The 26,007-nt window shown below is 36.0% G+C and overlaps 7 protein-coding genes and 1 non-coding gene across 11 annotated transcripts; 5 read left to right on the top strand and 3 right to left on the bottom strand.

Moving 5' to 3' along the window:
* Positions 1-197: 197 nt before the first annotated feature.
* TRNAC-GCA lies at positions 198-269 on the top strand. Its single transcript has one exon. It is a non-coding gene; the product is annotated as a tRNA-Cys (tRNA).
* Positions 270-447: 178 nt separating this feature from the next.
* Positions 448-1,448, top strand: LOC17889015 (40S ribosomal protein S15a). 2 transcript variants are annotated; one of them, XM_023784975.1, is made up of 4 exons: positions 448-480; positions 645-788; positions 936-1,096; positions 1,259-1,448. In XM_023784975.1, exons 2-4 carry the CDS (start codon positions 656-658, stop codon positions 1,355-1,357), a joined length of 393 nt encoding a protein of 130 aa, XP_023640743.1. In that variant the 5' UTR covers positions 448-480; positions 645-655; the 3' UTR covers positions 1,358-1,448. The 2 variants fall into 2 exon arrangements, with proteins under 2 accessions (XP_023640743.1, XP_006295517.1); XM_006295455.2 differs by lacking the exon at positions 448-480 and having other exon boundaries at positions 635-788.
* A 904-nt stretch (positions 1,449-2,352) lies between these two features.
* Positions 2,353-9,267, bottom strand: LOC17889715. Of its 3 annotated transcripts, XM_023783630.1 has the most exons (12): positions 9,011-9,267; positions 8,624-8,714; positions 7,530-8,261; positions 7,281-7,402; positions 7,045-7,152; positions 6,060-6,945; positions 5,305-5,772; positions 4,918-5,225; positions 4,682-4,780; positions 4,480-4,602; positions 3,369-4,210; positions 3,131-3,223 (listed from the first exon to the last, which is right to left on the bottom strand). In XM_023783630.1, coding segments are annotated over exons 1-12 (3,858 nt in total). In that variant the 5' UTR covers positions 9,089-9,267; the 3' UTR covers positions 3,131-3,222. The 3 variants fall into 3 exon arrangements, with proteins under 3 accessions (XP_023639396.1, XP_023639397.1, XP_023639398.1); XM_023783628.1 differs by having other exon boundaries at positions 2,353-4,210; positions 9,011-9,259; XM_023783629.1 differs by having other exon boundaries at positions 2,353-4,210; positions 5,305-5,625; positions 9,011-9,259.
* A 227-nt stretch (positions 9,268-9,494) lies between these two features.
* On the bottom strand, positions 9,495-12,014 carry LOC17888651 (ACT domain-containing protein ACR9). Its single transcript, XM_006294250.2, has 6 exons — positions 11,726-12,014; positions 11,279-11,497; positions 11,071-11,176; positions 10,647-10,971; positions 10,213-10,497; positions 9,495-10,132 (listed from the first exon to the last, which is right to left on the bottom strand). The coding sequence occupies exons 1-6, from the start codon at positions 11,877-11,879 to the stop codon at positions 9,986-9,988; spliced, it is 1,236 nt and encodes a 411-aa protein (XP_006294312.1). The 5' UTR covers positions 11,880-12,014; the 3' UTR covers positions 9,495-9,985.
* A 2,140-nt stretch (positions 12,015-14,154) lies between these two features.
* On the top strand, positions 14,155-15,454 carry LOC17888730. Its single transcript, XM_006295757.2, has one exon. It carries the CDS (start codon positions 14,453-14,455, stop codon positions 15,167-15,169), a length of 717 nt encoding a protein of 238 aa, XP_006295819.1. The 5' UTR covers positions 14,155-14,452; the 3' UTR covers positions 15,170-15,454.
* Positions 15,455-16,114: 660 nt separating this feature from the next.
* On the bottom strand, positions 16,115-18,807 carry LOC17889481 (geranylgeranyl transferase type-1 subunit beta). Its single transcript, XM_006295964.2, has 11 exons — positions 18,467-18,807; positions 18,293-18,368; positions 18,135-18,193; positions 17,904-18,046; positions 17,629-17,684; positions 17,471-17,547; positions 17,327-17,372; positions 16,934-17,058; positions 16,768-16,835; positions 16,600-16,687; positions 16,115-16,391 (listed from the first exon to the last, which is right to left on the bottom strand). Exons 1-11 carry the CDS (start codon positions 18,737-18,739, stop codon positions 16,242-16,244), a joined length of 1,161 nt encoding a protein of 386 aa, XP_006296026.1. The 5' UTR covers positions 18,740-18,807; the 3' UTR covers positions 16,115-16,241.
* A 1,978-nt stretch (positions 18,808-20,785) lies between these two features.
* On the top strand, positions 20,786-21,929 carry LOC17888886 (CASP-like protein 4D1). The gene is made up of 3 exons (XM_006295022.2): positions 20,786-21,014; positions 21,199-21,325; positions 21,508-21,929. Exons 1-3 carry the CDS (start codon positions 20,836-20,838, stop codon positions 21,736-21,738), a joined length of 537 nt encoding a protein of 178 aa, XP_006295084.1. The 5' UTR covers positions 20,786-20,835; the 3' UTR covers positions 21,739-21,929.
* A 1,157-nt stretch (positions 21,930-23,086) lies between these two features.
* Positions 23,087-23,999, top strand: LOC17889238 (CASP-like protein 4D2). Its single transcript, XM_006293329.2, has 2 exons — positions 23,087-23,356; positions 23,570-23,999. The coding sequence occupies exons 1-2, from the start codon at positions 23,178-23,180 to the stop codon at positions 23,916-23,918; spliced, it is 528 nt and encodes a 175-aa protein (XP_006293391.1). The 5' UTR covers positions 23,087-23,177; the 3' UTR covers positions 23,919-23,999.
* The last annotated feature ends 2,008 nt before the right edge of the window (positions 24,000-26,007 follow it).

Below are 26,007 nucleotides of genomic sequence, written 5' to 3'. Positions count from 1 at the left end.
TGTTAGGAAAATAATTTTGAATTAAGGAAGTTCCTGCTCGTAGTTGGATACAAGTTTCCAATTCTTTTGATTCTTCCTCTCTCTATCTTTCAAAGTGTTAAAAATCTCTGTATGATGATGATGATACACTTGAAATTGCATAACGAAGTAATTCAATTTTGGGTTTATATTAGTTAATATTCAGATAAGGACAACAAGGGCTTATAGCTCAGTGGTAGAGCAATTGACTGCAGATCAATAGGTCACCGGTTCGAATCCGGTTGGGCCCTTTCTTTTTCTTTTTTTTTTTGTTTTTTTTTTCGAAAACTAGGTTTTGTAATATATGGCAAAGCAAAAATAAAGGAGAGATTAGGGTTGTGCACTGTGCTATATATTGATTCTCCGTAGAAAAACTGTAGTTTTAAAATTCATTGAAACTACCAAAAAGCTAAAATCTACTCTGCTCGCTATTATATTCGTCCTACTCTTTGCGTAACTTTGGTAAGTTTTTGTTCTAACGTTTTGAATATTCTGTACGTAATAGACTTGAAACAGAAATCGGCAGGTCCAATGTCTGTATTTGTATTCAACACCATACGTATATGATTTTTTGATGTCACATGTCATGGCTCTTAATGAGGAAATTGTTATATTGATGTGTGTAGAAGCAGCGACAATGGTGAGGGCTAGCGTCTTAAATGATTCTCTTAAGAGCATGTGTAATGCAGAGAAACGAGGGAAACGCCAAGTCATGATAAGACCCTCTTCCAAAGTGATCATTAAGTTTCTCACTGTGATGCAAAAACATGGTACATTAAATTGTCTTAATGCGCTTATTTGAGCTTCTTGTTGTTTGATGAAAATCATATGGTTTTGTGAAACTATGTGCTATAGCTAAGCTGTTCAGTTTTGACTTTAAAACACACTAATTTGTTCCCTTTGTATTTGTTTTATAGGTTACATTGCAGAGTTTGAATATGTGGATGATCATAGATCCGGTAAGATTGTGGTTGAGCTTAATGGAAGGCTTAACAAATGTGGCGTTATTAGTCCTCGTTTTGATGTTGGCGTCAAGGAAATCGAAGGCTGGACTGCCAAATTACTCCCTTCAAGACAGGTATAAAACTAACCTTTTTTTTTTTTTTTTGGTAAAAGGAAACTAAGGATTCCTTCTTAATTATTGATGTTTCTTGAATAATCACTGTGACCAATTCAATTCATGTCGTATTGTGTGTGATCATTATGGGATCTGACAAAGTGTATGTACCAAATTGAGCAGTTTGGGTACATTGTCCTGACAACATCAGCTGGAATCATGGACCACGAAGAAGCAAGGAGGAAAAATGTTGGGGGCAAAGTGCTTGGTTTTTTCTACTAGCTAAGTAGCTAGAGAGGTTTTTATGAATTTCTTTTCTACTCTTTTGGTGTTTTCTTGTTGACTTTTCTGATTGGTTCTTGAGAACTTTATTTTGGCTGGTCCGTAGTTGTTTCATTGCTTGCCGAATGGATTTATAACCTTTTTTATACATACAAAGTTTGTATATCTAAGTGACCGGCCTAGGTGTAGTGGTACTTTGTAAGGATACAAGGTCTAATCAAACACGAGACAAAACCTTAAATGAGGGTCAAGATAGATTAAAAACGGTACTAAATCATACTCATACTTGTTAATATATTAAACTATTCAAATGTTGAAGTTAAATTATTATTTTGTGCAACAGAACCAAATTAATTTTTCAACGCAGCTGATCTACCTTCTGGCTGATAGACTTTCTATAATTTTGAAATGCATTTGTTTAACTTTCCCATTAAAAACCTACAATATTCAGATTCCAGAAGAAGAAAAAAAACACAACTTTCAAGTAAGTTTTTACATATAAAGAGACTGAAAAAATAAAACAACAGAAGAAATGTTAAACGTAGAATTCTTATTCACTTACCCTCTTTTTGAGACTATGGGGGGTTATTGGGAGGATGATTTTAAAAGAGTTTATGGATTTCTAAAGTTTAGAGATTTTAAGATTCTCAAAAAATTTTGTGGATTCTAAAATAATGTTTACCCAGATTTCTAGAGTTTAATAGATTCTTCATATGATAGATTCTATAAATACTTGTGAGAATTGCAGTATTTTGAAAGTTGTTTTTAATGACTAAATATGTAAGGAATCATTAAACCAATAACACTAGAATTTGATAGAATTGGAAAATCAATAAATACTCAACTTTTTGAATAACAAAGGATTTTAAATAGAATTACAAAATACATACACCAATAACAAGAGATTTTATTAGGAATCTAAGAATCTATAAACCAATAACAATGGAATCTTAAACTCTAAAAATCTTTAAAAATCATTCTCCCAATAACTCCCCCTATATTTCCAGTTTCTTTACCAAAAAGAACCCCTTTTTACTAATATACTGACTCTTACTGCTGCTATATATTTAGGGGACAAACCCAAAGACTTGTACTTTCAAACTATCAATCAAGAGTGATTCCTTTCTTTCCGGCTGCTTCTTCGATCTCAATACCTCTTCTCTCTTCTATACTTCTGCATAAACTCCTGTAACATCTCCATAACTTCACTGACATTGGATATACACACAAAGCTTTCTTCAAGAATCTCTCAGCTCTCTTCCTGAAACCATTGATATTGCTCACTATTTCTCCAGCCTCCACCCAGATATACTCTGGAGCTATTGGGATGGCACAAGATATTGTACTCACCAAATTCAGACCCGCCCAGAAATGAATACCCGAGGAGGAACCAGAGTCTGAATGTTTCTCTTCTTTCCTTAACAGCTTACTTACGGACAAAGCCAGCGGGTAATTGCATGGAACCAACCCTAATATTGTTTCCACAAAATCCACCAGTTCCTTTTGTTTATTTAGCTTCTCGGGTACAAGAGATGGTCCATGCCATGCTTCAAGAACAACATTCACCACTAAGTGTTCAGATGAAACTGGAGCCAGAAGGTTAGTAACTAGCTTCCTGACTCTCGGTTTCTCCCCACTGTTGCTGATGAATTTCCAAGACAGTGGCTCTTTTACAGGTAAAGAATTTGCTCGATCCAAGTAAGAGTTGAGTAATCTCAATTGTAAGTTGATCGAAAATTCACCCCTTGCTTGCAATTCGTTGATTAGCTGAAACCGAGCATGCTCTCTAAGACAGTGCATAAAATGCTCAGGAGCTGTAGCTTTTAGTGCTTGGTCAATGGCTGAGCAAGCCTCGGTCCAGTTACTCTGCAGTAGATTATGGAGAGATAGATTAAGATATCCAAACATCACATCCACCTGACTTGATGCAACATTTAGATCTGATAAAGATTCTTCATTAGCCAATACTATCTTATCCTTACGGGGCAATATATCCCATACTGACACGTACCAACGAGACATGAGTTCTCTTGCCATGTTGTAGCTTCCTCCTTGCAAAACATATTCAACATACTGATTCCACATACATTGTATGCATGATGCCTCTATTGCTTCCTGCTTGAGAAGCACTTCATACCCAGACGAAAACATATTCTTTAACTTGTTCGATTGCATCCTAAGTGCTAACAATTTCAGCTCCAAGCAAGTTGGGTAGAGATTAACAGACGCCTTCAAAATGTTCCTACAGCTTTCCAACTCATTTACTGCAATCATAAACAAGGCGTAGTTCAGAGAAAATAGCCCAGCAGGTCGGTTTTCTATTCCATTTTCCGACAACCCATTGTTGGTACAAGATTCTACGGAACGCATCCCTATATCAAATAGTCTGAACGCCATTTGCTTCAGATCACCATCCAGTTTAACAGAAGGCCATTCTATTTGAAGTAGTTCTTTCTCCATTTCAAGTCGTTGGACAATAGAGTCAGGCAGCTTCCTGTAAATAACTAAGTACACACAACAAACCCAGAACACACATTTGTCAGAATATGTTAAGCATGTGAGAATGTGAGACATCAGTGAAAAGTCAGGGTCATCAGAAACTGCTGCTGGAGCCTGAAGCTTGGATATCCTCTGTATTGCCTTAGAAACATTCCCAGAAATGCACAAAAGGTTGAACATCTGCAACAAAATATCTAATATGGAAGCGCTGGCATGATTCTTATCAATAGACCCAGATGCGTGGTTGCAAAGTTCCGAGAGGGCAGCCTCATATGCAATTAACTGATCATCAAGTTTTCCTTGACTGTTGATGTACATAAGCCAAATTACGTATGATCTGCTACTGTGTTTGACCTGAAGAGTTGAAAAGTTATCCCATATAAACCAAAAAGAAAGATTATAAAGCATCAAAGTCTATAGTAAAGAACTGAAGATACAAAATTAACTAGTAACTGGCCAATGAACTGAAAAGATAATAATATGCCAAGATATCTGTACAGAAGTATGAAAACTGTAAAACATTATGAGAAACACCAAGTTGGATTATATATATGAATATATGCAAACATACACAAACAATCAATCATAACATGCAGGCAATAACGTAGCAGGCGATAACATACCCCATAAGGAAACATAAGTTTCCCATCTGACCCTTCATATGCATGGTAAATCAGGAGATAAACAGTCCAAAGAATCTCAGAAGTTGGGTCACTTTCAAGACATTGTGAGAGCACAGAAAGGGCCTGAAATATGTGTCACTAGAATTAGAACGAGAGCTAAATTTGATATAAAACAAGATTAACAGGAATCAAACAACATTGCCTGGATCAAGCCTTCTGACTGGTCAACTGCCCGAAAGAAAATAATAAGAGCCATTTCCACGGGTTCAACAGCAGCGTCTGGACCTTGTTTAAGGATATTCTACGAATGCACCAACCACGTCAGTGCATGATGGTAGTAACAACATCAACAAAAGAATAAAACAATGGTCAGATCTGCAGCAAGATATAGCAAAATTAAAGGTCAAAACTTAAAAGAAAGAGAAAACAAAGACAAACCATCAAGCTATGCTCAATCCTGAAGTATGATGAGTACGTTCTTGAATTTCCTAGGACCTCAATTCGACCTTCATTTTCCTTTGCAGGCGCATTTCTGTAAAGTGAATTCGATGAGGCTAGGCAGGTACTAAAGTGCTTCCACCACATTTGCCCATGTCTTTGAGCCAGAACGGACTCATAAGACCACGAGTCAGCCTTCATCGTATCCAAGGAGACAAGGTAAGTTGGTGAAAACACCGTGTCCAAAATCTGGGATCCTTTGGAAGAATTATGATTCTTCGGATGTGAGTTTGACCTAACTCTACCATCTGCAACAGCGATCAATTAGCAAACCGATCAATTAGCAAAGACATTCTAGAACACTTAAACACACATTTTCTGCCGTACCAGGAGGATCATGTAGACTTTGATGTAAACTGTCATCAGAGAAATCCTTGAAATGTTGCCAAGAGCATTCATCGTTATTACACCTTCCCCGTAACTCGTACATGCAGAGAGGCCAAGAAGGGTCCACCTTCAAATTACAGGCGTAGAAGCCAATATTTTTCTCATATACTGTAGTTTCAGTCAAGCTCCTACATTGTCTTTTATCACTGTATAGGCTATATGACTTATTTTGAAGTGTATATTCTGGTCCCAGAGAAGTAATTGAAGACCCTGGGACTTTCAGATGATAGACTGTGCTCCGAAATAAAGGACCTGACAAAGCTACAGACGATAAAAGGTCAGTCTCTGGTGAAAACATGTGGGACTCCATATCTATAGATGACTGAACATTTAGTGAATTTTCCTCATTTGAGCTCCGTTCAACTGATGCTTTGGAGGGAATTCCTTGCAGTTTATTGGCACCTGGCTCTGAAATTGAAAACAGGAAGACGTCTTACTGAAAATAAAAAGGTAAGTGAGCACATCAGGGCCACACGTTGGTTCAGCCATCTCGGACAATGCTTGGGAACTCAATCACGAATCAGCTAATATGGCGACAGTTCATGCATTTTCTATCTGCAGCGTGGCTAAATCATCTCCAAGAGTAGCCACTTAATGTAAAATCAGGTTGCAAAACGACCATGCTATTTTTTCCCTTTTGAACAATTCATAAAATAACTAAGCAAAATGCCAATCTCTTATGATAAACTCCTTACCTCGAGAATCATTTTGCTGATTTTTTCCACAGAAAGGACTACTGTCATCTCTGTGGGTTCGTTCACTTGCAACATCACTTTCATCCCCTCTATCTATTACCGTCTCTCCATTGAAACATGTGCCACCTCTAGATTCTGCCCTCATGCCTAGACGCTCAAACAATTTGGATCTTAATGATGCTTCGAGAAGCAAAGCATTCTGATTACCTACTGTTTGAGCAAAATTTTTCGTTTGATGTCCAAGGTTCCCCTCGGTAGATTCATGGTAAACTGGAAATGACTCGTCCTCTGGCAAAATGTTTGCATCACTTGACGGGGAGCATAGTCTACTTACAGTTTGCTTGTTACTGCAAGGCAGGCCATCAGAGGTACTAGCACCAAGATCGCTGCATGGTTCTAAACCCAAATTATATCCACTACGGGAATGAGGTGGAGGATGACTGACACCATATTCACTGTCATATCTGTGGTTTCTTTCTAGCTGACTATGCTGAACGATGTCTGTTTTGGTTGCCAAATCAATGTTTCCAGTACTATTATTCAAGAAGTGAAACCCAGTTTTAGGATTATCACCATGTATAGAAGGCCATAACAATCTGGAGTCGTGGACAATGAGAGATCCATAATGAGTAGATAAAATTTCTCTCTTACTGTAAAGTTCTGCACATCTGGCGTTTGCTTCAATCAAAGATCTCTGTGCCTTTCTATAAACCTTAAGAGCATTCATTTCTTCAATTTCACAACGGCGTTTACGTTCTTGTGCTTCCTCCAACTCTTTGTCAAGCGATTCCTCTAGGTTCGTCAAAGATAGCATATCCAGTTGACTATGTCCAGGAGCTGTTGTATTTCCCGGGATGTTCCAGAGACCAGAATTATTTAAACAAGGCTAATTAAGAGCAGGGGAAAAAAAAAGAGAGAAAGAAAGTAAGGATCACAAAATTCTACTAGCCGCCTCCAAGTCATTATATAAGGATCTAGAAAAAACCTGATGATTTCCATTGATTATTTTAAGTAACTGATCATTTGACATGCTCCCATCAACAGTTTTCATTCTTTCCAGTTCTCTTCCACCTTCGTAATGATTTTCCTTACCCTGCAATAAAAATAAATACGCTTAAATAAAGAAAAATCCTGGCCCGAAAGTAGCCTGGTAAAATAATCTTAGAGATGAATTTTTCAATTCTAATTAAGGATAAAACACAAAACCATGGTGACACGTACAGTGCTTCTTTGTAAGGCACTTGAGCTTGTATTTCCTTCTACAGTATGCTGAGAAATAATAGGTGGAACAATCTCATCACTGTTACTTCCGAGGTGTTTGCTAATAGGATTTGCATTGACGCCTGCAAATAACATCAGAGTCCGGTGATATCAGATGTGGGAAAAAGTTTAAACACTTAATTTTTGATCCAAGATAGAGTTTAAGTGAAACAGCCAGTAGCATATTCAATGGTTGCCTTTTAGAATCACCTGGCAGTAGACTTTTACGGATATCTGGCGCATTCATTGGTGCAGCAGCAGATGCTGGCACTCGACATTCAATAACAGGCTGACTTGGGTCGATTCCACTAATTTTTAAGCGCTTCTTGGCAGGTTCGTTTGGTTCTAGCTGTTTAGTATCATCAGCAATAATATTGACTCTCCTTGCTGGACTGCTTTTTGGGTTAACAACATCCTTCTTTGGCTGCACAGCCTTAAGTTTCAGCTCACTTTCCCGAAGCGCAATCTGCTGCTTTAAATCTTGAAGTTTGTTGCTATTGGGATCCACAATCTGTTCAGGACGCCGAGTATCTTTGTTAACCGTCCTTACAAAGGTATGAATATTTTTAACGGATTTCATTTCCTTAGCAGATGAAAGGTTAGAAAATTTGGACGTTGCAGCATGACTAAAGGTGCTAGTTGACAATGTTTGTCTTGGTCCTTTCAATTTTGCTTGTGAAAATGTAGATGGTTTTCCATTCCCAGACATGGTTCCCTTTGGTTGAATCTTTGATGTCTGTGTCCTTCCTTTACCATCAGATTCACTACCACTATCATCATTTGAGAAGTTTATCACGAGGTTGCTGTCGTTGGCCCTTGCAGGAAATTTCTTCCCATGAATGGCAGCAATAGCTTGCTTCTTCTCAAATATACGGCCTCCAGGGTGGGTCAGCTTTGAGGGTGTAGCATCACCAGAAGGTTTAATCATATATCCACCATTTCCTGACGAGTTAGAAAAAAAAAAAAAAAAACCAATGAGTTTGTTTCATAGTCAACTTCCATTAAGAAGAGATTTCAAACGACTTGAAATTTCCTCTACATTGAAATTCCAAAGGCAGGAGATTTCATGCTTCACACGTGATAAATGCACCGCAGAGAACACATTGGTAGTGTTGTACATTCATTTCCAATGGGCACTAACTATCTGCTCTAATAGTTTGATACTGATTAAAGTATGTGTACATCTACAATATCCTGTATTCTAGAAATATGGTGAAGCATCAGAAGCTCCCATAGAGTAAATACCAATCCAAAACACACGTAGATACAGAGTTTCAGATGAAGTTAAGAGCTAATATATTTACCAGCTTGACGCCTTTGGATATTTGTGTTAGCTGAAGGAACTGATACATGTTCCGTAAGAGGAACTCTCGTGCTTGTTTCCATTGGCTGTACCTGAGAAAGAAAAAAATTTGAGATTGACTGATCAAAAAAAAAAACATTTAGAAACAGTGGATTGACACAATAAATGCAACACGAAAGCTATAAAATCTAATGATCATTAAGAAATAAGCTCAAGAAGCATAGGCTAAAATCTATAAACCCATACAAGTTCGAGAAGAAGCGAACCCAGAGGCAGATCTCAAAAAGACGCAAATCGAGAGAAAACAGAAACCAGATTCTATAGGAGAATATAGAAATTATAGAGTTAAAAGAGATATAATAGAGTTTTGTTAGGGAGAGAACAATACTTCTTCGTCGGAGGCGGAGAGCTCGCCTTCTTCTTTTCCGGTAGCCGGAGAATGTTTCCCGGTGGTTAATGTCGTCATCTTCCTCGGCTCTCGCCTATGAATTTCCAAAACCTAAAGATATCGAAGGAGGAGAGTCACAGCTTCCGTAGTGATGGGACCTCTGGATTATTTACTTTTAGCCGCCGATGGAGCCACACCGGAGGATTACGAAACGACGAATTTAACCCTACCGCTTCGATTAACGCGTTCTGTTTTTCTTTTTCTTTATTTTTTAAAAACTGTTAATTCGTTAAATCTCAGTTTCCATAATTATGAATTTGTCAATGAATTAATTGGCGATTTTTCTCACTTCTTCAACTCAGTCAATTTTTTTCAATTCATCATTCATACAGGATTACTAGTATTAGATTAGATGTAGTATATATAAATTGACCATATAAAATAAACAAATTTGAAGTATGATTAAATAATGGATTAGAACAAATACTTTAGATTGGTACTTCTCTTTATTGATAGCAACTAGACCAGAAGACCTTACAAATTTCGTGGCAGTAGTAGCCTCCACAAAACTAATCTAGATTTTATATACGACTTGTCTAATCACCATATTATTTCCATCGTATGTGTATAACCCCTACCTTCATGTGCAAGTCTACGTTTCGAACGTGGCTCAGGTCCAGTCTCGCACATTCAACACACACTGTGACTCCATGTGCTTGTATTGACCACCTTGTCAAAGCTCAAAGGTCGCAAGATTCGATTAAATTTTTGCAAACTAAGTTTACAAGCATTCATTGCAAGTGCGCTATTATCCTTTTACACTTTCAAAAGCTTTACAACACCATTAGCTCCACACAAACTCCAAATCGCAATCCCATCATTGACCCGAAGCTGCAGGCGAAGACTCAGAAATCTTTGGCCCCTCGAGTAGAATAATGTTCATGAAAGCTCTCTTCCACTGTCTCAGATTAACTTTCACCAACCCATAAGTGTCTTTGTGACTCTATCCACTATCTGATTTCTCGCACGAAGACTAGCCAGCGGCAATTCACGACTCTCATCCAAAAGAAATCTATAAACTTCCCATTGTCGGTCTAAAGTCGAATGCCTCCCAATCTCAGCCTACAAGAAAACACAATTTCAAATTAGAACAAAATAACAGCTTAAAAGCTTAGAAAAATATTGTGACTTGATATACTAACGGAGAAAATGCAGATTCCAAGTGACTTCAACGCGAGGGTGACATCATAGAAAACTCGCGGCCTTCCTTTTCCAGATAGTTCCACAGGGTTGGCTACTAATAGCTCAGAATCTGGTCCCCGGTTCACGATTATCACTCGCAAAGGACACGCCATTTCCTCCTTAAGTCGAGCACAGAAGTTGGCTTGATGTTTTGGGTCCGCTATCTTCTTCCCATCAGTACCTCGAACAAACAAGTCCAAATTCCGGTAGCCTTTAACCTTTGAGGAGAATCTACCGTATGCAATCTGGATAAAGAAACAAGTAGTACTTGAGTTCGACGAATCTTTCAACCAAATCCAAGGAACAGGCCTATAGAAGTCATAATTTCTAGAAACAGAATAGTGGCAAGGTATAGGTTCTCTCTTAAGGTTGATAGACAAAGGTCTTTACTTACATGGACATCGCAGTCTTTGGACGTCCTGAGGATATCATAGAAGAGCCCCTTTTGATCAACACAATGAATCTGAAGCAACGTATGAGCAGGGCTCAGGTGATTATCAACCGTAAGAACAGCTTTGTTGGAATTAGAGCCGCGAATATCAGACCCATCTGGGCCAAACAGCTCATCAGCAGCCAGAGGTGGAAGTGAAGAGAACCGTTGCATGCTTTCTAACTCAGGACCAGCCAATTCAAGCTCACAGCTCACACCATGCTCACCAAACACAGCCGTTAGATGATCACACGTTTCGGTTTGCCTCTGTCTAGTATGCAGCAGATCCCTGTTATATATATAAAGACAACAAGAATATTATTAGAAAACCACAATGCTAACGTTTCTTCTCACATTAAAACATCAGAATGAGATTTAAAAAACTCACATTGCATCAGTGATGAAAAACATATCCAAAACTCTTCCGTCTGGTGTTGTCATGACTTTAACTCTTTGGATCGTAAACTCTAGCTCAGTCAGAACTTTAGTAACATCTACAAACCACCAAAACAAGAGCACAAAATTCTAATCAACCATCTTTAAAAAATCAGACGAAAGGACAAAACTTTGCATACAGGAAAACAACAATCACATACCATGAAGCAAGCCTTTCCTGTCACGGCAAAAGAACTTGAGAAGATAAAGGGAAGGAGGCTTAGAGACATTGGATTGAAGAGATAAGTAGAAAGATCCGAGGCAAGAAGGACAAGCAGATAAAAGACGATTCTTTAAACTGTTCCAATCAATCTTAGGAGAGCTGTTATCAGGAGTAACCCAAAACACTATATAGCACCATCTCCCATCCGTTGAAAAATCTGCAAATCATCAGAATCTCATCAGTAAATTCGAATTAATTATCCCCCCCCCCCCCATAATTAAGAACAAAAAAAACAGAATTTTGAATCTCCAAGTCTGGAACATAAATAAGAATATTCGTAAAGGTAAAACGACAAACAACAGAGTATATTCCAAATTCTCCCCCAACGAGAAAAAGAGAGGATAACGAACGAAGTCAAAACATAAGTCAAAAAGAAGAAAGAGACCTGCTCGGGTAATGGAGAGACCGAATTCGAGGATGATTCTACAGAGAGTAGAACCTAAACCGGATTCATCAGGACAATTGACGGTAACGATGGTGGGATCGCCGGAGAGTTTTCCAGGTTCGACTAAAACGGCGTCGTCGTTGAGAATTCCCATTTCTTAGCTATCCTCCTCCAACGTTCCGGATTCCAAACAATAGCTGTGCCCAACCGAACAGAGGAAACAATAAGATTTTTCTCCGGGGAGAAAAAAGGAAGAAGAAACGAAAAGATATATATGAAGAAGAAAGAAGAACTCTTAAAAAAAGAAAAAAAAAAAGGAAAATTTAAAAATATGTTTTATTTTTTGTTTTTAGGTTAAAAGAGTTGTCTTGGTGCAGAGTGGGACCTACGTGTCTAGTCATACACACGTAAGAAAAGAAAAAAGCATGGGTTGGGTAATGAACACGTACGTATAAGAGGGTATTATCGGGATTTTGTATAAGACCAAGCTGTATTATTTGTAAGACGCCGCGGTCCGTAGATTTTAAGGTAGATGGATAATTAAGATTTTTTTTTAATATATGCGTATTTGTTTTTAATTCAATTATTAACATATCATATCATTGTGATTCACAATATACACTAATAAAATCATATGAGTGGGGAACTAAAGTGGTTCTAATTTTTTTATTTGGTTAAATTTGTGTGTCTTAATTGAAGTTATAGAAAGAAAATATTAGTTTGTTAATTTTATTTTGTGGCGTGTTTTAAAGGAAATGCAAATCTCAAAGTAGTATGACATGTGGGATGCATGGATTGTTAATAATGGTTTTGTTGAATATAATGTAATCACGATAACTGAACTTTTGTAATTTGCAAAATTTGATGTGCAGTCAAACTTTTTGTGATTGGATAAAGATTTGATTATGACTTAAATCATTCGTTCTTTTCTATCATAATTTAAATATAGCGTGTAAACGTTTTAATTTTTACACAAGACAAAAAAAAAAAAACAAAAAAAAAAACAAAAAAGTTGTGAATTTCTTGGATAAAAATTTCTTAGGTCTACCTTTAGAATCCAAAATGCATTTAACAAGTCACATGATTTTTATATCATTCATGTGCTTGTCTTCACCATGTTAATCCTGAATTAGCCATTTCGCCACCTTTTCTAAATAATATTGGAAGAGTCCAAACCCATGCTTCTTCTCTTTTATGAATGTAAACTAGCTAAAACTTCATTTCTTTAAAAAAAAAAAGTTTGACATTAACAAGACTTTTTTCAAACTATTGTTCGCAAAACTAATGCTTAAAATATGCATGAGAGATGTTGCAAAGTGGCTTACCATTGCTGGCTATTATACTCGACCTGATGACCCGTTGATCAGTCCATATACTCATCTTATACTCACACTAGCTCGAAAATCATATGTGAAAATCTCAAAGACAAATGTGATGAAAATTTGGTTAGGTTCTTCATCACATCCAAATGCATCTACAAACACATCGAAATTCATACTTATGAATAGAACAACAGAGCTTGCAAAAATGTTGGAAGGTCTATTTAGGGATGAAAATAGTAAAACAAATCTAAAGTAAATATATCGATTTTGATGCATTGGAAATCAAAGAATAATTGCTTCAATCCACGAAGTCGAGAACATAAAGTGATGAAAAGAATTAATCAAGTGGTATATGACGAAAACAAACACACAAAATGGGATATCAATAATATCAATGCTACTAGCATACCACAGAAAACATTAAAAAACGTATGATTGGTTGATGGAAGAGGCTAGGTAATATTGTTGATGCATGACAACACGAAACTATATAATTGAGGTTGAGTCACTGACACTTCGATTTGGTGGACTAATCATCTTCTTCTGACTCTGACCTTGATATCAATCAAACATGAATGAAGAGAACCGCAAAACAAACAAATCTTATCTCACTCTACTTCATTTATGTTTTTATTTATTAATTGCTAATTGTGTTTTAGTCAGTTTCAACTTCACATATAAAGTTACTCTGCATATATATGCGTCACATCACATGGGTTGAGGCCTTAAAGGGCCTATCCATGTTTGATGTTTTGAAGGGGAAACTATTTGAAGATGAAAAGAAGTTTTAACTTTTAAGTTAACTAGAGAAACTGAAATTTTCAAAAGTGTATGTCTCCTTCGTCTTGAGTTATAACTCGATAGTGAGTCGTCTTTCGTAGCTTTTATGGTACCAATAGATTTGTTCGTTATGGAGTTGTCGGTAGAACTATTCTTTGCCATATCCAAAATGATGCTTGTAGTTTGATTCATTCATGATCATCAATGGTACAGTCATAATATAGATTTTTTTAAAAATATGTTGTTTTTTTTAATGTGGTAACTACTAACTAGAGTCTTTCATTGAAGGGTGAAACTTCGTATTCACTTGTGCATTTTTATTGATTCTAAAATATGAGTGAGTTTCACTTCCACACTTGGCTAGCTATATAAACACACCTATTTTAGGAAATTATTTATTTCCACATTCTCCGCTCTTCTTTCATCCCCAACTCAAATCTAAGTTTCGTTTCTGCAAAAACCCTTTCTCTTCTTTTCCACGAATCATATCTAGACAAAGCCTCCATAGTTTCTGTTCCTTCCACATTTCACATTTGGGTCGAATCTAGAAAACAAGGCCTTCTCTTTGTGTTTGGGGTTTAATGACGAGTAAGAGATGTGAATCTTATCTTGAAGAAGAAGAAGGATGAGATCTTTGAGCAGTGTTGGACTTGCTCTAAGCATAGTCTTTGGTTGTTTGCTATTAGCTCTTCTCGCTGAGCTCTATTACTTGCTCTGGTGCAAGAAGAGGTCGACGACGAGACCTGATTTTCGGAATGACTATTCTACCCCTGGAACCAGAGAGCTTCTCTTCATCTTCTGTTGCAGTAGCACAACAAACCCTTCTTCTTCTTCTTCATCTCCTTCTCCCTTCTCACACCCTAAGCCCATTGAAACCGAACAGCAGTCTCTTCCTCATGATGATGGGTTTGGGAATGTGTGTGGTCCAGGGCTCGTGCCGAGGTTTCTGTTCACAATCATGGAGGAGACAGTGGAGGAAATGGAATCTGAAGATGTGGTTTCCACAAAAGGAAAGAGTTTGAATGATTTGTTTCTTAATATGGAAAGTGGTGTCATCACTCCTCCATATCTTACTCCTCGTGCTTCTCCTTCCTTGTTCACGCCTCCTTTAACTCCATTACTAACGGAGTCTTGTAATGGTAGTAGAAAAGAAGAGATCTCGAGCTTCTTCGAGACTTCGTCTGATGCTGAGTTTAATAGGCTAGTGAGATCATCGCCATTGTCATCATCACATTCACCATCATCGTCGTCATCTTCGCCATTGTCGAGATTCAAGTTCTTAAGAGACGCAGAGGAGAAGCTTTACAAGAAGAAAGCTATGGAGATTGCTGAAACCGAGTGAGCTCAAAGGGCTACAAATTGGCAAAACACAGTTCAAGAAATCGGATTTGTTCAATCAAGAAGATGAGGTCTTTGAGACAGAAACCAAAGTAGAATTAAACCGGCTTTTTGGTCTGATTTAATATCATTGTCATTAAACATCAACATTTTTTTTGGTCTGAATGTTTTTGGTTTGTCATCGGATTAACCGGTTGTAAATTTTTCGATTGATAGAGAGAATTTGTTTAAGCCAAACTTGTGTAATTTCAGTCAACTCATTCGAATAAAGAAGATTGGCTTTGGATTCTATGTTCTTTTATATAGCATAGTTTACCACTACTATTGTTGTGTTGTGGTTGACATTTAAAGATGCATGAACTGAGCACCTCTTATCCTAAACCGACTTTTTCACTTTTAAAAAGGGATTAGTTCTGAACGAGCTTTAATATTTTGTATCGAATATGGAGTTAGAAAGGTAAACATAACACGTGAAGAGAAAGAAAAAAAAAAGTGAAAGAGATTAAATATTACTAATCTAAAATTTGATATATTCGAGATCAGCTGCTTCGAAACGCCACCATAGTAAGAATAATTCTTTCTTTTTTACGGCAATGAAACTTTGAACATCGACCGGTAAATTGGAATAAGACGATTTGTGAATAGAGACAAGACTCGCGAAGGACCAAGTGGGGAATCTCTTTCCCTTTAGTATTTTGTCCCAATTTTTGCAGTTTGTGTCTGATGCTTTTCATCCAAGTGGCGTCAACAACACCACTCACTTGTTCACAAGAGTGAAACTGCAAAAACTATGTCTCTTCTAAATTGTCTTTTTGTTTCTTTGCCAAATCACACATTTCTACAGATTTATGATTTTTTAATATTTTGATCCTTTGTTTCCTATGTCTAATTCTAAGAAATTAAATAAAATCATACTCAACTATGAAATTTGATTTTCGTTAGATTAAAATTACCATATTGAGAGCCAATAATCAATAACTAAATATTCCAACATGAATTAACTGCTGAAACAGAGTAAAATGTTACAATGTGGTGATAGAAGAATCAAGAATGTGACTTTTGAGGCAATCTAAACATCAAATTCCAGAGGCTGCAAAAAGAGGTAACCCTAGCTCTGGACACAGAGGGCTTAAGCTCGGTTCCTCCAAGAGGCTAAAAGCAGTGTAACCGTAGTATGAATGATACAGGTCCGGTAACTGTCCCGGGAATTTACTGAATCCACCATACTGGACACACAAGCATGCAAGAGCAATGGCGACGTTAATCACATTGTTATCACCAGTAATAGATGATGAATGAAATTGTAAACACATGAGTAAAGACAATGTACCAAACTATTATCCTATTGGCTCCATAGGCTGCTATCAGTATTAATGCTAAATAACTATAAGCTTAGTTTCAACTGAGATATATGAGACGTAGAAGAAGAGTTACCTTGGACTGACATTTCAGTAAAAAATTCCGCAGAGCAATTTTGTCAATCAATGCATCGCCTCCTATGAGTCTAAGGACAGCTCCAATCCTACAAATATATGCGTTATAAGTGGATGAGAACAGTTTAGAACCAGTGACAGTTAAGGTTGAGGACTTGAGGGGACTAACCAAAATGCATAGCATGTGTCACTCGGCTTGTTAGTCCTACCTTGAAACCCACCATCATTGGCTTGTCTCTATAGGCAAGGTAAGGAAAACCATCAGATAACTCAGGATCATTACAAAACAAAGCTAATATTATCAGGTCAATTAGACAGATTATATGAAGCAGTACCTGTAGGCACCAGTTGAGGAGCAATGAAGGGTCTATGACTGAACTGGATGAATCACTTGACAGTAGATCAACTCCGATAAATCCCATCAACCGAAGGGACGCAACAGCACAGTAAGTAGCACCACCTGCATAACTAAGTTGCAGAACATAGGTAAGCATCATACACGAGGGGACAAGTAAACCCCAACGCCTCACAACATAAGAATATAGTTAAGGTTTTTTCTTTGTGTAGCCATTGAAGTAGAAACCTAAATGAAACAGCTTAGTTATTTACAGTGTGCTCCAAGACCAATTCAGTAACAATTTCTAGCCCATTCACATATGTGCTACGTAGTTGGACTGCACATCGAAAAAATCAACCGTAAAATTGTATAAGAATTGTTTTCAACTCACCATGAGATTCAGAACCAGGGATCAATCCAAAACCACCATCATATGACTGCAAAAAGAAGGTTTCACAAGAATGTCTTCTTCACACAGAAATTAACAAATAACAATGGAAGAAAAGACAAAGCAACTATAAGAACAGAAATAAACCTGACAGTTTAATATGTAGTTCTTAGCCTTCTCCTTGTCCATTCCACTCCAATTATCCAGCATGTAACAAACTGCAGCTGATACACAAATAAGAAACAAAAATGATCCTCTACCCCAAATATAAAGACATTAAATCCTCTTATGTAGCTACTCCTTACCAGCACAATATACAAATCGAAGATCTGTTTCACCTCCAATATGGATAGGCATGAAGCTGTAGCAAAACGAATAACCAAATTTAGACCCCATTGCACAATAGTAGCCAAACTTGTTGCACCTTGTAAATGAGAATATTGCAAACAAAGGTTCCCGGAGTTTTTCAGAGGCAAGTAAGGAAAGATTACCAGCTCAAAAGACTTCGAACTAAGCAAATAAGTTATAAATTTATGGAGTTACAAAAGCATTGTGCTTTTTAAGCTTGAAAAACTAATACCTTCCATCATCCTGTTGGAGGTTTTTCATGGACAACAATAATGAGTCAGAGTCAATGGTCGAGAGATCATGTCCAGTGACCTTCAGAATGGCCAATGCACAGTAAGTGCTTGCCAGGTGACTACTGTTGTGAGTTAAAAAATCCTGTTCCACAGATGCAAAACAAAGACAATCAAAACTACATCTTGTAATGTGGAAAGCATTAAAAAAATATAGACTTGTTATTTGTTACCTCATTCTCATCTTTGGGAAACTGAGAACTCCTTGAACCAAAGAAACCATAAAATTCTCCTGCAGAAACAAAGTAAAGAACAAAAACTCATTCACTGATCACATGCTAACTTAGAACTTGCTCATAAACATGCTTGTGGATAAATTCGAGAAAGATACCATCTTTTAGTGAAACTCTGTTACTAGGCAGGGCCTGGAAGGACAAAACCCACTTTGCAACCACATCTTTGTCAATCTTCACCAACGAAATTAAATAAGAAAAAAAAAACACAAAACTTTGCAGATGAAGTTCACAAAATTGAATATTGATAGTTGAAGATCAGAGAGACTAACACGATCTCTTGCGCCGAGAAAGTGAAGACCCGAGATTATAAAGTGAGCTAAGGTGAGACGGTTGATCTCCTGAGATTGGTAATGGTACGGAAGCAACTCGTACATCATCTCCAAATACACCAAGTGTCGATCTTTCTCGAAATTCGCCGACGGTGGTGGCCGCGGAGATGATTGCGCCGGAGACGAATAGTCTTCTTCGTCATCATCGTAATTTTCTTCTTCATCCTCCGAATTAGCTCGGTCCCAGTCGATTGAAACGGCGGTCTCTGACATAGCTTCGTTCTCCGGTCTTGTGTGAGTCAACGAATCTCACACCTTTGCTTTCTCGTAGAGGAAAAGTAAACAGTTTGGATCTGCGGCTTCTGACATTCGAAAACGACACGACGTTATGTTGTATAAATTCCGGACAGCATGGTGTTTTTCTGAGAAAACCTTTTTTGGGGCAGTTTTCAGTTATAACTTATTAAGATATCTTTTGTCCCAAAAAAATCATTAAATTCATTTTCACGTCTAATAAAAGCTAAATCACATAAATAATAATATTTTTTATTAAGGTGAGAAAATCATATAATGTTTTTAATCAAAGAGGTGAAGAAAGTGTAACAAACCAAAAAAAACAACAACAAGGCATTAGATTTAGAGTGACACTACGTAGAGGTATGGTCCGTAGGGAGCTCAACATTCATTTAAACGCATCGTTTCGCATGGGGCTAAACATGCACCGTGCAACCACAGTACCACACCACTCTCTATTCACTCTCACGTTCATGTAATCACACAAACCATTCGATCAAAAAGGTATTTCTCTTTTGGCCACTAAAATGTTGTTCTTCAAAAAGAGAAACCCCGACAGACGACGACCCCCCAAATTAAGACGGGTTTTAAATTTTAAGTGTATTTTGAAGGCTTTGTTGCTACCATATCCGCAATATTCCTCGCCGGCCAGCACAGCCATGGCATTAACAGCCAACATGCCGCCACTATTCGTCGTATTTCGTCCGGTTCTCCTGCCAGCGGCTATCTGAGTTCCCTTTTCTTTTTTTTACTATATTTATTAAAAATTCAAAGTATAGATATTAGTATGGCACGAATAGACGGATTTATTAACGCCCATGCATGCAAGTGAGGTAGAGTACTTAAGCAGTTAAGCCTAAACTGAAACTCTCCCTTCATGTAATCATGTTAGATTTTTTCATAGACTTGGTCTGTTTAAGCTTTTTCCCAAGCTCTATTTAAGCTTCTTTAGATGCTTTTAAGTTGGATCAAATCCAAGATATTGTTAAATTAAATTGATGGTTGTAAATGTTTATATGTATAGTCCCGTACAAATCTTAGAATAAGGTTTTCAGATGGCCATGGTTGTAAACAATGTTGGTCGTTTCTAGCTAGTGTAGGTTTTCAAATCTTAGAAAATGCTTTAGCAAAAAAAAAAAAAAAAAAAATCTTAGAATCAGAGTATTTTTACGGATGCATGAAACAAAAGTTATAAAAAAAAATATATGATAATTTTCAATTATGTAAATCTTTACTTGAAAAATCAAGACAACCAGAAATATTGTGCGAAGAAGTTAAGTAGGCGCTGGAAGCGGCGACGCATGTGGCTACGATTCTAATTAGGAGTTGACTCATATCTTTCCAGTCTTCGTTGACTATATGAAATTACAGGAAAAAAATTGGAAGAGCTTTCTTTGATTGCAAAAACTTGTACGCAATGTTACAGGAACCTCTTCTTTTGGGACTTCATTTTAAACCAGTGGGCTGGCATACATGTATGTAGCCGACTTAAAGTCAACTCTTATTACATAATGACTGCACCTAAATATGATAGACGACTAAAATTAAAGTCCATATTTAGATGGGAAAAACACGCTTTCAATTATCTCTACTAGGTGTCTAACTCGAGTTTTGTAACTAGAAATCTAATGAGTTTGATCATATGCATATCAAGTTACCCTAATCGCACATCTTTTTACTACGGTCTAATAAAGATAGTACCAATGGCTAGTCTTGTTCTAGTGGAACTACGAGCTTAGCCGTGAAATTTGGTTGACTAAGAAAAAAAATCTGGTTCAAAATTATAAAAGACTATACCATTTTTAAAACTAAGTTAGAAGTGCTGATTGAGTTCCAGCAAGTTACAGCACGACTTGAAGAATACAATCTGTGCATATATTATAGAGTTAAAGATTGTAATCCATATTATTTTGTTTGGCATTGACTTTAACAAAAATCAACTCTTCAATCTCGAGTCAACGTAATATTTTTGGCTATAAATAAGTCACCATTACAATCGAACATCTCAACCTTAATCATCTTCATCTTTATAATCTTCAAAGTGAAACTTGTTATTAACGGGAAAATTAATATATATGGCTCCACCACCTCCTTCACCGCCGTCGGTTACGTTGAGGACAGTACTCCTCCTCCTTAGGGTTTTGACGGCAGCTTTACTCCTCATAACGGTGATCCTCATCAGCACCAACACCGTCACCCTCGAGATTTCAAGAACGTCTATAAAATTGCGTTTTAACGATGTGTATGCTTATAGGTAAATATTAAATCCAATGATGTTTCTTTTCTTTACATGTGTTTTTATATTCGGAATCAGTTTTGGATCTTGTGACAATTCCTTTTTCTTTAACATATAAAAAGGAAACTTTTACTACTGGCAAAAAAAATGGAAATTTTACAAACTCTTTTTTACTTTTTTTTTTGGTTAACTGTATATAAAGATACATGCTCTCTGCGGCGGTCATCGGACTACTATACGCCCTTGTACAACTGTTCTTGACAATCTCCCAATTCGCCACCGGGACTACACATCCTCTTAACTATCAGTTCGATTTCTACGGTGATAAGGTAGTTTACTTTATGTAAACAAAAGTCATAACAGCTCATGTTTGTAGATAAGATCTTAACTTGGTCCATTTTATATCTCTAGTATATATATAGCTAAGTTGTATTCACTATGAGAGTGGTCATACGCATTGATTAGAATCAAAAAAGAAATGTTGTTAATGTTTTTGTGAAAATTTGGACAGATAATGTCATATTTACTTGCAACGGGTTCGGCGGCTGGATTTGGAGTGAGCAAAGATTTGAAAGACACATTTCTAGCATTTATATCGTTTGATTCGACCGATCCTGTGGATGAGTTCTTCAGTAAAGGATACGCAGCGGCCAGTCTTCTTCTCTTGGCTTTCGTGTCTCTTGCCGTTTTATCCGTTTTCTCATCCCTTGCTCTTTCCAAGCGACCAATTCAAGTCTCATAAGAAACACACATATATCATTGTAACCCCTACATATGCAATGCTTCCTTCATTCTAAATTCATGGTTCTCCCTCCCACCAAACGTGGAATTCAATAAAATTTTATGCTTTTTAAGATTCTTTGGTCACGTTACCAAAATATTTATTATGGTTACATAGCTCGCAAGGTTATTATTTGTATTACTGTTTCTGTAAACGTGTGTAGCCACTAGCCAATAACATCCACCATCAATGAATAATAATATGTAGACACACCACCATCCATTACACCTTAATTCGAAAAACGTTGTATTTACATAATTCAGTTTTAAGTTATACGCAGTGGTCGAGTCCATCACGATTCACGACTCTTAAGGCAAAAATTATAGCGTTTTACGAATTTTGTAGGAAAAAAGAAAGAAAAATAAAAACATTTGACGTTGACATCAAAAACAAAACATCAACTCCTATATTTCTAGTCAACGTGATATATTTGGTTGATTAATTAACAACTAGTATTATCTTCAATATTCCCACTTATATATATTCTCCGTTTTATTTTTAAAAAGGTACATAAAAATTACAATTTACATAATTAGCAAGGCACAACAACGATGCACCTATTCCATCCAAGGTAGTAATCCTTATCCTTAAATTGTTATAATTGTGTCTTCACAATCACCATCGAATCTTTGATATATCTTTAGGAGCTTACTCAACGTTTTCAGTCTTCGTTGACCAAACCTTCCGTGTGCAAATTTCTCAATTCGTTAACAATTGAGAAATTGTATAACTCGACTCCAAACTCTTTGAAACCAGCGATGTAAAACTAGTAGTGAATGTGAACGTTGATCGCTAAATTGGACGCCGTGTTATAAGAATCCCTTCGTCCCGTAGTCAAACTCTCTTTTGTTTTTTTCGTAAATGATTAATATTGCATATACTTTTCTTTTTTTCATTAAAGAATAATTATTGCACATAGAAAAAATGAAAAAGAATAATATATACAGAATTATCAGCCTAGCAGCTTATCAAGGACTGAGCTTAGTTTATATATCCTCGCAACTCGCAAGCTTCTTTCAACTTAAATTAAGGTCTGCTGAGGTTTTATATGAAAAATATTCTAGGAAAACATATATTGATCACATTTTATACGTCAATTAAGCTAGACGTGGTAATCCAGTTTCAGCACGACTTCAACAATAAACTTTGGTATATAATTTTGTTTGTTTGACAATTACCGTCATTACTTGGTCCCATGCCATAGAGAGAGCAACAAAAGTCAACTCTTATCTCTCTAGCAATTTTTGATTATAAATTCCATTTATTTGGCAATATTCCTTTTGTATTGTATTCGAACATCTCAGGCTTTTTTATCTTCATCATCTTATACTTTTTGAAACCTATTTTAAGAAGATCATCATCATACACCACCTTGATCAACGTACTTAGTTATCAATTGTATGGCACCACCACCTCCGTCGCCACCACCTGTTTCGTTGAAGGTATTACTCCTTCTTCTAAGGGTTCTAACAGGTGTGTTCCTTGTTATAGCGCTCATCATCCTCAGCACCAACAGTGTCACCATTGTATCTCAAGGAAGCGCAGTGAAATTTCATTTCAAAGATGTTTATGCCTATAGGTACGGTACCTATTTCTTACAAACCTCTTCGCTTTTATTTTCCTTTTGTGTATTTATACATAATAGAGTTGGTTAAGGAAAGGCATAAGCTATAAACTAAAGTAATTTGTTTTATTTTTGATAAACTTGTTATCTGAATTCATCTTGTAATAACTCTCTCTCTTTTTTTCACTAAAACGTTTATTTTTGTTTTGTTTTTTGGCCTTCTTGAAGATACATGCTTTCAGCTGCGGCCATTGGACTAGTTTACGCAGTCGTACAACTGTTCTTCACAATCTCCGAATTTGCCACAGGAATCAAAAACCCTTTTAATTATCAACTCGATTTTTACGGTGACAAGGTAACATCATATCTAGTGGCGACGGGCTCAGCGGCTGGATTTGGAGTGAGCAAAGATTTGAAAGACACATTTCTAGCATTAGTCGCATTGGATTCGACTGATCCTGTAGACACTTTCTTCAACAGAGGATACGCATCGGCCAGTCTCCTTCTCTTTTCTTTCATATGTCTCGCTGTTTTATCTGTTTTCTCATCCTTCGCCATTGCCAAACATATTTCTTAATTTTATTAATTCTTATATCATTCTAGAACTAGTAATTATAATTCAATATTATTTGATCAGATATATATAGCTTTGCTCCCATGCTTTGTGTTGGTGTAAATATTATGTATACATATTGAATTATTGCTTTTGTTACAAAAAAATTCAAGTGTTGCAACTAATCTTCAATAAATATTCAAGAAGTAGCATAATGTATATCACAACTTATATCAAATCAAAACCTAGATTAAGCTCTGACATACTCAACTTTTTATTATTTTCTGAGAGATACTTAGATTATTTGATATAATTAGTTGAATATGATGATACACATAAAAAAGGAATAAGTTGACTACTGCATATCACTACAAGAAAACATAGCGATTTCCGACCTCCGGCAAATTTCCAACTATTTTTCTACTAATTTCCGATGAATGAAAATTAGTCGGAAATTTGTCAAATTATTTGGTCGGAAATTTTGTGGTCGTTGGATTTCGTTGTAACTTCATCGAAACTTATATTATTCGTATTTTTGTATTTTTTATTTTCAGAATAAAACAAGTGGTCGATAGTATATATATATATAAAGTTAAAACCAAACTCGTTAGAAATTCTTCAGAAATTTTCAGCGAATTTTCGATAATTTTTAATTAATTATTTTTAAAATAAATAAATATAATTGAAATTTTTTATGGTCGTCGGAAATTTTTCGGCAATTATATGGCAGTCGGAAATTTGTTGAAAATTCTACGATCGTCGGAAATTTGTCTGAAATTCTACGGTCTTCGTAATTTCGTCGGAAATTCTATAGTCTCCGTAAATTAGTCCGAATTTTAACGGTTTTCGGAAATTAGTCAGAAATTTTATAGTCGTCGGAAATACTACGCTCGTCGAAAATTAGCCTGAAAATTTATGGTAATCTAGAATTCGTCGATCTATATATATATATATTACATTTTCAAAGTTACTGTAAGTTTGCTTACCATCGGGAACTTTTAAAAGTCATAATTACGGAGCTAACTTTTAAAGAGAGATTACCATTGGTCCATAGACAAAAGAAATCATCCATAGTTTACTTTTATTTTTATAATCAAACCAAGAATTGTACAAGTTTGACCGTAAGTTTATACGTTGACGTTAACGTTAACGAACGTGCAGAAGAAGAACAGAGTGAATTACTTCTATAGAAAAACATATGTTTTGTTTTAGTTAGACACTCATCAAAAGATCACTGTCTTTTTTTTTCTTTTTTCTTTTTTTGTTGCAGTTTTCTCATTTTCATATACAGAAAAAAGTCCTAGTAAGAATAAAAACAACAACAACGAGGTGGAAAATATCAACATGGGAAATTATTTGATATAAATATTTTACAAACATCTTTAAGAAAAAAAAAATTTAACCGGAAATAATCTTTAATACAAAGCTACTAAAACATTTTTCAAAAACTACCATGAAAATACGTACTAGTAATTCATAAATTTTGAGTTTTACGTACAATACCAACACATATAAATAGTTAAATTAATGTAGAACTAACCATATCCGAATCTCTGATCCGAAAATTCAAAACATATCGGAAGGTTTACTCAAAATCCAAGAGAATATAACATAAAATATGCAGATTTGTGTGGAGAAAAGAGTGATATGATAAAGACAAAGCCTAAGCCACCAAACCAACCCCAAAGAGCACATCAACACATACCTGAGATGTGTCTCGGCACTATATCTTATCTACAAATTTTCTTTTATATTACAAACTAGAAAGTTGCCCACGCGATGTGTGGGTTATACATAAAATATTAATTAAAAATTATATTAAGTTATATATGTGTATAAGTGTTAATATATGTTTTGAAAATAATTTTAAAACAAAATAATATGTTTATATTCATTATGTGTATTACAAAATAATATTAATCTTATGTTTTAAACAAAATAACTAACGCACAAACAAAATTGAATGCGATCGCAAAATTAGTATAAAACATATTTTGTGTACATTGTAAACATTAAAAATAAACGAAAAGTATATTTGGAAAATATAGAACTGAATAAGATCTAAACAAAGTAATACAAAATTATGAGCATTTGTTACTCACCTTATATTTTA

Source organism: Capsella rubella, unplaced genomic scaffold (assembly GCF_000375325.1).
Source record: "Capsella rubella cultivar Monte Gargano unplaced genomic scaffold, Caprub1_0 scaffold_4, whole genome shotgun sequence".
NCBI lineage: Eukaryota > Viridiplantae > Streptophyta > Magnoliopsida > Brassicales > Brassicaceae > Capsella > Capsella rubella.
This window is presented reverse-complemented; position numbering and strand designations above follow the sequence as displayed.

Coding starts and splice junctions, on each gene's coding strand:
- LOC17888730 (XM_006295757.2), top strand. CDS start 14,453: ATGAGATCTTTGAGCAGTGTTGGACTTGCTCTAAGCATAGTCTTTGGT.
- LOC17889715 (XM_023783628.1), bottom strand. CDS start 9,088: ATGACGACATTAACCACCGGGAAACATTCTCCGGCTACCGGAAAAGAA. Junction 8,262..8,623: donor TATCCAAAGGCGTCAAGCTG/GTAAATATATTA, acceptor CTAACTCGTCAG/GAAATGGTGGATATATGATT. Junction 5,773..6,059: donor TCAGCAAAATGATTCTCGAG/GTAAGGAGTTTA, acceptor TTTCAATTTCAG/AGCCAGGTGCCAATAAACTG.
- LOC17888651 (XM_006294250.2), bottom strand. CDS start 11,879: ATGGGAATTCTCAACGACGACGCCGTTTTAGTCGAACCTGGAAAACTC. Junction 10,972..11,070: donor TTTTTCATCACTGATGCAAT/GTGAGTTTTTTA, acceptor TATATATAACAG/GGATCTGCTGCATACTAGAC. Junction 10,133..10,212: donor TTGGAATCTGCATTTTCTCC/GTTAGTATATCA, acceptor GTTTTCTTGTAG/GCTGAGATTGGGAGGCATTC.
- LOC17889238 (XM_006293329.2), top strand. CDS start 23,178: ATGGCACCACCACCTCCGTCGCCACCACCTGTTTCGTTGAAGGTATTA. Junction 23,357..23,569: donor AAAGATGTTTATGCCTATAG/GTACGGTACCTA, acceptor GCCTTCTTGAAG/ATACATGCTTTCAGCTGCGG.
- LOC17889015 (XM_006295455.2), top strand. CDS start 635: ATGTGTGTAGAAGCAGCGACAATGGTGAGGGCTAGCGTCTTAAATGAT. Junction 789..935: donor CACTGTGATGCAAAAACATG/GTACATTAAATT, acceptor TTTGTTTTATAG/GTTACATTGCAGAGTTTGAA. Junction 1,097..1,258: donor AATTACTCCCTTCAAGACAG/GTATAAAACTAA, acceptor CAAATTGAGCAG/TTTGGGTACATTGTCCTGAC.
- LOC17889481 (XM_006295964.2), bottom strand. CDS start 18,739: ATGTCAGAGACCGCCGTTTCAATCGACTGGGACCGAGCTAATTCGGAG. Junction 18,194..18,292: donor CAGAGTTTCACTAAAAGATG/GTATCTTTCTCG, acceptor TTGTTTCTGCAG/GAGAATTTTATGGTTTCTTT. Junction 16,836..16,933: donor TCCTCAACTGGTGCCTACAG/GTACTGCTTCAT, acceptor CCTTGCCTATAG/AGACAAGCCAATGATGGTGG.
- LOC17888886 (XM_006295022.2), top strand. CDS start 20,836: ATGGCTCCACCACCTCCTTCACCGCCGTCGGTTACGTTGAGGACAGTA. Junction 21,015..21,198: donor AACGATGTGTATGCTTATAG/GTAAATATTAAA, acceptor CTGTATATAAAG/ATACATGCTCTCTGCGGCGG. Junction 21,326..21,507: donor TCGATTTCTACGGTGATAAG/GTAGTTTACTTT, acceptor AAATTTGGACAG/ATAATGTCATATTTACTTGC.